Raw genomic sequence first — 8,962 nt, 5'->3', positions numbered from 1 at the left:
ATGCGTAGGCATGAGGGCCCCAATCCTCATCGAACATTTTATCTATTCTTTTTCTTTTTCCCTTATTCTTTCGCGAGTAATCTTTAGATATAACAATCATTCGAGAAAGAACAATCAAAACGGTTTCTGTTGAGTACAACGAATGTTAGGGGTGCTAACACCTTCCCCTTGCATAACCAACTTCCTTATCCAGTTATCTCTTCCTCGAAATTTTATCAATGTTTTCCCTTTTCTTCGGGAATAAATAAAATTCGATGACGATTTTGTTGTATGTTCGAGCGTGCGTTGCGTTCGGATATATTTTCGCTAGCTTCAGAAACAAAGAAAAATGATTATGCATTAATTTAATACTTATTAAAAAAAATAACTTAAGAGTTTTATAAGAGTTTTATAAGTTTACATTAAACCACAAGTAATCTTGAGAAAAATGAGTTCCCTTCGAAATAGTTATTTACTCGAGGAGTCACTTCTAAAGAATCTTTTGAACATTAGATCATCTTTCTTGAAGAAACATTGAATACATACTATGTATACTATGTACAACTTATTTTGATAGGATAGTGATTTAACAATGTTGCAAAGCATTAATGTAAAACAAACAGATTTTTACTTTTGATACCCAATTTTTTTTTAATCCCTTAACATTGGTGGATTTAAAGTGTATGGATTATTGGAGATGTATCCTTTAAACCATTTAAAATCATGCATTTTACTAAAACAATAAGGTTCAAAGGATTAAGCTTTGACATCATTTATAAATCAACAATACATACCACAAACTCAACCCCAATACCATGAAAATTACCAACACCAACCTCAACATTCCCACCACCATCAACAGTCCCAACACCTACCACAATATCAATCCCCCCACATCCACCAATCCCAACACTTCCATCACGATAATGTCCCGAGCTCTTCCAGTCCTCCACCTAGCCCCGACACGGGTATACAAGAGGATTACCAACAAGACTACTACACACCACAACAAACATTGTTCTTTGGCCAACCCGATTCAACCCTAAACTACCAAATACCACATTTCGAGGGCGCACCCAACAGTAGTCAGTTTGTCCCACCGAGACAAAGCTTTGAGGGCGTAGAGGGGACCCGTCTTTCCTACAGCACTGAAGGGACTTCGACCCAACCACAACGGCAAACGGCAAGGGGGCGCGTTAGGACTAGGGGTGGTAATAGGGAAGCACCACCACCACGTGAACCGTCTAGGCGAGTAATTAGACCTCCCCCGTGCGGATCGTACCAGGGACCGCATCATATGTGATAAATCCCAAATTAATAATGCATTTTAATTCTATCTTTATAATATTTGTCATGTGTATTATTTAAATTAAAATATTTTGTGTTTATTATCTTTATATCTATATCTTTAAAGATATTTTCTATCATATCTTATATATATATATATATATATATATATATATATATATATATATATTAATTTACATGTGTATAAATATTTATTTACACGTATATAAATTAATTTTTTTTCCAAAAATTTATAAATAATATTAATTACTTATAAATTAAATTCATATATATATATAAATTAATATATATATATATATATATATATATATATATATATATATATATATATATATATATATATATATATCTTGTAAATAATTTTATTTATATATATATATATATATATATATATATATATATATATATATATATATATATATATATATATATATATATATATGTATTAATATAAGTTAATATAATTTTTAATAAATCTAAATTAATAAATTAAAAAAAATTAAAAAAAAAAACATATTAAAAAAAAATAAAAAATTTAAGGGTAGGCGCCACTCCTAGTGGCGACTTGCCCTACCCTTTAAGGGTAGGCGCCAACTAGGGTGGCGCCTAGGTGTATTTTAGGGTCAAAATTGGTCATTTTTGTAATTTTTTGGAAAAATGATGTATTTTTGAATTTTTTTTGAAAAATCTGGATATTTAAAAAAAAATTCTTTTTCGAACCACGGACCAGAGATTAAACCTCGTTAGATAAGAAATTGTACAATAATGTAATAAACTACTTTTTCACATGTTAAGTACTTGGATATACTATCAGCACATTACAATTTCACTCTTCAAGTAAAGTAAATAATAGTATAAAGTATACACAGGTCCATTTACAAGTTTTCCAGCTATACCATTTCAATATTAAACCACCTGCTTCTCAGCGATAAACATGTCACTATCTTACTGCCTTGGTTTGAGCTTAAGGGAAGAACTGCAGAAATTCCAGAAAAAACATAAACTTCTAGACAAAGGTGAAGAACTTATACAAGTGAAAAAGAAACCCAATTCAACAAAGTGATTCTTTACCTGTTGATACAGTAACGCTTTCCTGTGGGTGGTGGACCATCATCGAAAATGTGTCCGAGGTGAGCATCACAAGCGGCACAAAGTACTTCCTGGCGAGGCATGAATATAATTGACAAATCTAGCTTTGATTTTACATTTTTACCAATCGGCTTGAAATAGGACGGCCAGCCAGTTCCACTATTAAACTTGGTAGATGATCTGAAAAACACAAAACAAGTGAACTTGTTGAAGATGATTCCGGCCATATATTTGGTTAAATAAATGCGTAAGTGTGTGTAAGTATACGCAAGCGCGCACATGTATTATACATACATAAAGTACTTACTCAAATAAGGGTGTGTCACAACATATGCAATGGTAAGTCCCTTCAGTTTTGGTATTCCAGTACTCCCTAAAATAAATTTAAAAACAGTTAAATACAATAAATAGTAGCGTCAGCATTAATGAAATCCTATCACAATCTTACAGCAATATAGGATAGGTATAATCAAGATAACAAAATAGTAAATTAATGGAATTGATGAGCTTAAGGCTCTACAATGGTGAAAATGAAACAAGAAAATGTAAACTAGAGTTCTATGAACTCCTAATCCATAGCTAAGCTTCTAAACCAGAGATCCTATTTGTTTTCTAACAAACATTCTGAATGCCTTCTCTAATCTCTTTCCCTCCTTTTTGTAACAAAATATTCTCTAAAATTAAGGAAATATCCTAACTAATTTTTATTAGACTAAGGGTCCTCTTATCAATTTGACTAAAATTTATACAGAAGTAAACTTTAGATACAAGAATGTGTACCATGCCTCCTTATCTTGCTCTGAATTATATAATGACATGAATGTCGTCTTTGAACGTACGTGTGCAAGGCGGTCTACAAAAATGGTCTCACATTTTTTTCATGATTAAGCTATGGTTAAAAGAGGCTCCATACATAGTGCAAGATTCAAAACATCATTAGACTGTTATGTGATACTTTATGCAATTGCAATCATGCTTGTATCTATTAATTGAGGCATTAACAACTGATCTTGAATTCAACCTTATAAAACCAGTTTGTGAGGCGATGATTGCTCGTATTTATAAACACATATTCACATCATATATTATATATTCGATGTGAGACTCTTCAACAATTTGTACGAAGAACAAAAATCAATGAGGTGCATTCAAACTTCCATTTAAGAATGGGGCATCCACCAAATAACATGTTTTCAACAAGTACAAAAATTCTGTAATCAAGTATGCAGAACCATGTTCTTTACTAGAAATTTAACAAATGACAAACAAGAGTAGGAGGGAGATTAGTGTTAAACTGACCCAGTGAAAGCTCTCTCAGTTCCCTTTTTCCGAGTAACGTAAAACTGCTCATCCGTTAAGCGTTTCTTCCATTCCACATCGCTTAAAGATTTGTAATCAACGGTATTAGATCCTGCAAAACGCAGAGAGACATTTTCAAGCAATCACATCAGGATTCACAATAAGCATATGTAGATAGATTTAGTGAGAGTAATATAGCACTGAGTGGAAGAAAGTGGATACCTACCTGAATCAAATTCTGTGGTGTTTGGTTGATTTGAGTGAGAAGAAGGTGAAGAGCCCATAGCTCGAATTGAGGAAGAAAGTGTTGTTGGTATGGGTTTGGTAGGAAGACGTGAAGGCGAGAAGAAAAGATTGGAATGAAGGTTCTGGGTTAGCCTATTGGGAGGAATTTGTAGTGTAGATAGGCTAAAACTAGGAGATGCCATTCTCCAAATGTTCACCTATTTGATTCTAAAATCAATTACGTAATCAATAGTGGTTAGCGGTTTCTTATGATGCCACGTAAATAAAAGTCATACACAATTCATCTTGTTAACAACTCTCTATATCCAAAATCTACTCTATTATTTTGCTAAATATATATATATATATATTTTGAAAAATAAATAAATAATCTTGATTCGTTTAATTTTACTAAAATTTATTTCTTAAATAGTCTGAATATGATTTTTCATAAGTAAAATTATGACTTCGATACGATTTGATAAATTAAAAATAAAAATTGTCTTGGTGAAAAATATATATTTTGGATTAAATATATGTGTTGTTTTTCGATGTAGTTAAAACAAAAGATGAAGAAATATATATATATATATATATATATAATATATATATATATATATATATATATATATATATATATATATATATATATATATATATATATATATATTATATATATATATATATATATATATATATATATATATATATATATATATATATATATATATATATATATATGGTATAATGTGATCTCTCATCTAAAACATTTTGCTTTTAGAAGTCTTAGGCTTAAGGGATTGTGTACAATCCAACAAGTAATGATAAATCCAAACTTAAACTCAATAAACTCCAACCAAGTTTTTAATCTATTCGATAGAGCAAGATTGAGCTAGTTCAAGTTAATGGACAAAGTCGAATAGGACGACTTAGAATTAATATGGACAAGTCATTCACACAAGACATCTTAATATCCACAATTATCTAGTTTTAGAAAGGAAAATAGATACTTATCCCCATTAATTGGCCTCATGTTGACACATGGACATGGGTTTTATCATCAATCAGTATTAATGAATACAGAGAATTTGGTATATATATATATATATATATATATATATATATATATATATATATATATATATATATATATATATATATATATATATATATATATATATATATATATACACACTAGTAAACATTAATGGAGAATGAAAATTTTAGTTATACGATCTAATCTTCTGATTGACTGGCATAGTGAAGATGATTGTCGCTATGGAGGAACTATAACGCCAAAATGATTATAGGTCAAAGTGCATGATCTGAAACAACAAAAACCACAACTAGTGGGTGACGAACATGAGGACCCTATTGATCCTCGACCCTAAGGGTGGTCAAAGAAGGTTTTAGAGCATCGATAACCTAAAATTCTAAGGAGTGGTTAAGACTTAGGTACACAATATTCTAAACCTTAAACCTCACACTTGCAATCGTCAATGATTGAGTCGCCAACATATTTACAGGTGCACTCCCATCATCAGATACAAAATACAAAACACCATTGTATATGAGCTCATCATCGTCATCACTTAAAAATAAAAATTATTCCATAGTATTTGACTTTGTTGGTGGGAAATGCCCTCAAACGTTTTCGCTTTACATTTGATCGAATGATGAACCCACGCATGCAAACGAAAAATTCTCCTTAAACATAAGGTAATGACCTTCTCAAAGACCTCATAGAGATCATTTAGAATTAGTCTAAGGCTATCCAAAAATAGAAGGATTTCATGATGGAGATGACTCAAAGTCAGAGAACAAAATACAACAAGATGGACCAAGTTAGTGGCATCCCTTCACTGAATATCTTAAGCATCCATATTTCATGCGTTTCATGCCATCAAGGCGTGAAAATCCCAAGTACAACCCCATGGGTATAAAACCCTTTCACGCAAGAAAAGGGCAAGCACATCGTTGTCATTGTAAGGGAGAAGAAACCAAAGGAAACATTCAGTGAGCCCACCATATCTAGAGAAAAGTTCAGTCAGTGGGACGGTCTTCTCACCATCATGAATTCCTTTTAAAAAAAATATATGTCTTAGGAGATCCTGCCTATAAATGCTTTTGTAAAAGATGAATAAATAAAGTGGAACCATCTAGGTGTCACTCACATCATCATATAATGTATCTAGAACTCCAGGTATGTGGTGTGTCACTCCCTAAAGAGAATGTTATAAGAGATAGTTGCGCCAACTAGAAGACAAGAATTAAACTATATGCAAACTAGTATAGTTCTATTCTTCTTCTAAAGAGAATATCAAATCATTATGTCACACTATAACCATGAGAATAACTTATGACACATACATAACATTCTATGTAGTATTCTCATAATGGGTCAATCTAGTATAAATATTACTCATAATATTCATACATATGTAAAGACTTGATAACTCTCTACCCATGATCCGTGAGATATTATCATCAGTTTATCCATATAATAGTTTTGATGCTTTAATATTATCACACTTCACAATAAAACTCAAGTACACACTACAAAAAAAGGGGAATTAGGGCGGTTATTTTAAATTGTCACAATTTACTGAAAAAATGACGGTTATATTAATCGCCGAAATAGGCGAAAATAATTAAAGGTTTAAACTAACATAATTTTCAATAATATTTTTAACCACAAGTCTCGAACTCCTCAACAAATGAGCGCTTATTTTTTCACTCGACCTCATTTTCTTCTCATTTTTTCATTTTCCCTCTTTAACATGTATTTCCCTAATTTTTGAAGGAGAAGGGAGATCTAAAATGCAGCGGAATTTAAAAAAAGCTTTTCCTTTAGTGATCCTTACGAATGGGCATGACCAATGATAGAATCGTTACCTCTTGTGGTGATTGAAACCTTTGATGCAGATCTATGGAGCGATCACGAACGTTGAACGGTGACAACGCCTCTACTCAGTCCACATGAACGGATTCCTTCAATCTCAGTGCTAGCTGCTACGAATGAAGGCCTTGAGTGAGTGAGTGTGTGTGTGTATGTATGTGTGTGTGTGTGTGTGTGTGTGTGTGTGTGTGAGAGAGAGAGAGAGAGAGAGAGAGAGAGAAACGAAATGGCAACTATGCAAATGCTTATGCACAAGGGTTCTATTTATAGACCACTTGTGTGGGCTGTAAGCTAAAGAGCCCACTTAAGTGTATGTGTCCCATATCTTATGATATGCCAAAATCACTTAAGCGTGTGGTACCTTACCATATTTCGTATTCTACTTAAGTACACCGTACCTTACCCTGTTCTACAATTCACTTAAGTGCACCGTACCTTACGGTGTTCCTTAGCTACTTTATCTCTCATCAATTTGTCCTTTTGTGTGTGACGTTGTAGGTTTTCATGACATTAGTAATTATATTAAATCACGTATTTAACATAATAAACAGTGAGCGGTATCTAGCAACACATCACTACTACCCAAGACACGAAAATTTCATGTGATCTGACAAATCCTTTTGTGATAATACTTATATGTACAATTACCCTTTCGCCTCTATGTCTATATTGAACACAAGGCATAGACCGTGTCATCCTTGTCCAGTTCAATATTGGGCCTGTAGACATTTATCCTGTTACGCAGGATGAGAAAATTCCATCTAGGTCACTCATGTCCCTCAACATGTTTTGTGGAGTACCCATCAACTGTCTTTATGGTCATCCAGTTATGGACAACGTTTGATCAGCAATAAGGCACTCGACTCTTCATCTAGGGTCCATAGTGGTTTCAGGTCGAAGGGTGGTATACACCACTATCACCATGAGAATAACTTATGACACTTTGCATAACATTCTATATAGTATTCTCATAGAGGGTCAATCCAGTATAAATATTACTCTTAATATTCATACCTATGTTTAAGACTTAATAACTCTTTATCCATGATCCATGAGATGTGATCATCAGTCTATATACAGAATAGTCTTAATGCTTTAATGTTATTCCACTTTACAACAAAGCTCGACTACGAATACTTTAAGAATAGTGTCCTTATGTTTAATGGATCTCATGATTAAGTCACACTTGATACATTAAACGGACTAGCTATTCTAGGGACTTTATTAAACAAACATAATAAAGAAAAAACCTTTTATTATTAATAAATAATTCGATACAAGTATCAAAAGCATTGGCCTCTAGGGCATACACCAACAATCTGCCACTAGCACTAGAGCCAATCAGGCATACCCCTAATGGCCATAGATCTAGTATGGCCATCATGCTTCTGCTGCGCAAGAGGCTTTGTCAGTGGGTCAGCAATATTGTCAAGTGTAGCTACTCTGCATATTTTCACATCCCCTTTATCTATTATCTCTCGAATAAGGCGATAACGCCTAAGTATGTGTTTGGATCGTTGGTGAGATCTATGCTCCTTAGCTTGTGCGATAGCACCATTGTTATCACAACAGAGACCAATGGGATCCACAATGCTAGGAACTATGCCAAGTTCACTAATGAAATTTTTGATCCAAACAGCTTCCTTTGCTGCACTTGAGGCAGCAATATACTCGGCCTCAGTTGTAGAATCAGCAACTGTATCTTACTTTGAACTTTTCCAGCTCACACCGCCACCGTTTAAGCAAAACACATAACCAGATTGCGATCTAAAGTTATCCTTATCTGTCTGGAAGCTAGCATCTGTGTATCCAATTACAGCAAGCTCTTCCTGACCTCCATATATCAAGAATGAGTCATTAGTCCTTCTCAAATACTTAAGGATATTCTTGACAGCTACCCAATGAGCATCACCGGGATCATATTAGTACCTACTCGTTGCACTTAAAGCATACGAGACATCTGGTTGAGTACATAACATGGCATACATGATAGATCCTATTGCAGATGCATATGGAATCTTATTCATGCGATCCCTTTCTTTCTTAGTTGAAGGGGATTGTGTTTTTGATAGACACAAGCCATGTTACATAGGTATGAATCCTTTCTTGGAATCATGCATATTAAAGTGTCTCAGCACTTTGTCTATGTATGTACTCTGACTT

The 8,962-nt window shown here is 33.3% G+C and overlaps 1 protein-coding gene across 1 annotated transcript; it reads right to left on the bottom strand.

Annotated features, from left to right (window-relative positions):
- Window positions 1-2,030: 2,030 nt before the first annotated feature.
- LOC127075388 (uncharacterized) lies at window positions 2,031-4,206 on the bottom strand. The gene is made up of 5 exons (XM_051016863.1): window positions 3,902-4,206; window positions 3,676-3,787; window positions 2,684-2,749; window positions 2,359-2,556; window positions 2,031-2,263 (listed from the first exon to the last, which is right to left on the bottom strand). Exons 1-5 carry the CDS (start codon window positions 4,101-4,103, stop codon window positions 2,233-2,235), a joined length of 609 nt encoding a protein of 202 aa, XP_050872820.1. The 5' UTR covers window positions 4,104-4,206; the 3' UTR covers window positions 2,031-2,232.
- Between the last annotated feature and the right edge of the window lie 4,756 nt (window positions 4,207-8,962).

The sequence above is a fragment of the Lathyrus oleraceus genome, chromosome 4 (assembly GCF_024323335.1).
Source record: "Lathyrus oleraceus cultivar Zhongwan6 chromosome 4, CAAS_Psat_ZW6_1.0, whole genome shotgun sequence".
Classification (NCBI taxonomy): domain Eukaryota; kingdom Viridiplantae; phylum Streptophyta; class Magnoliopsida; order Fabales; family Fabaceae; genus Lathyrus; species Lathyrus oleraceus.
Note: the sequence above shows the minus strand (reverse complement) of the source record. Positions and strands in the feature narration are given on the sequence as shown.

Excerpts from the sequence above, each read along its gene's own strand:
- LOC127075388 (XM_051016863.1), bottom strand. The coding sequence starts at position 4,103 with ATGGCATCTCCTAGTTTTAGCCTATCTACACTACAAATTCCTCCCAAT. Across the intron at positions 2,557-2,683 it reads TGTGACACACCCTTATTTGA|ATCATCTACCAAGTTTAATA; the intron begins GTAAGTACTTTA and ends TGTGTTTTTCAG. Across the intron at positions 2,264-2,358 it reads AAGCGTTACTGTATCAACAG|TTCTTCCCTTAAGCTCAAAC; the intron begins GTAAAGAATCAC and ends GAATTTCTGCAG.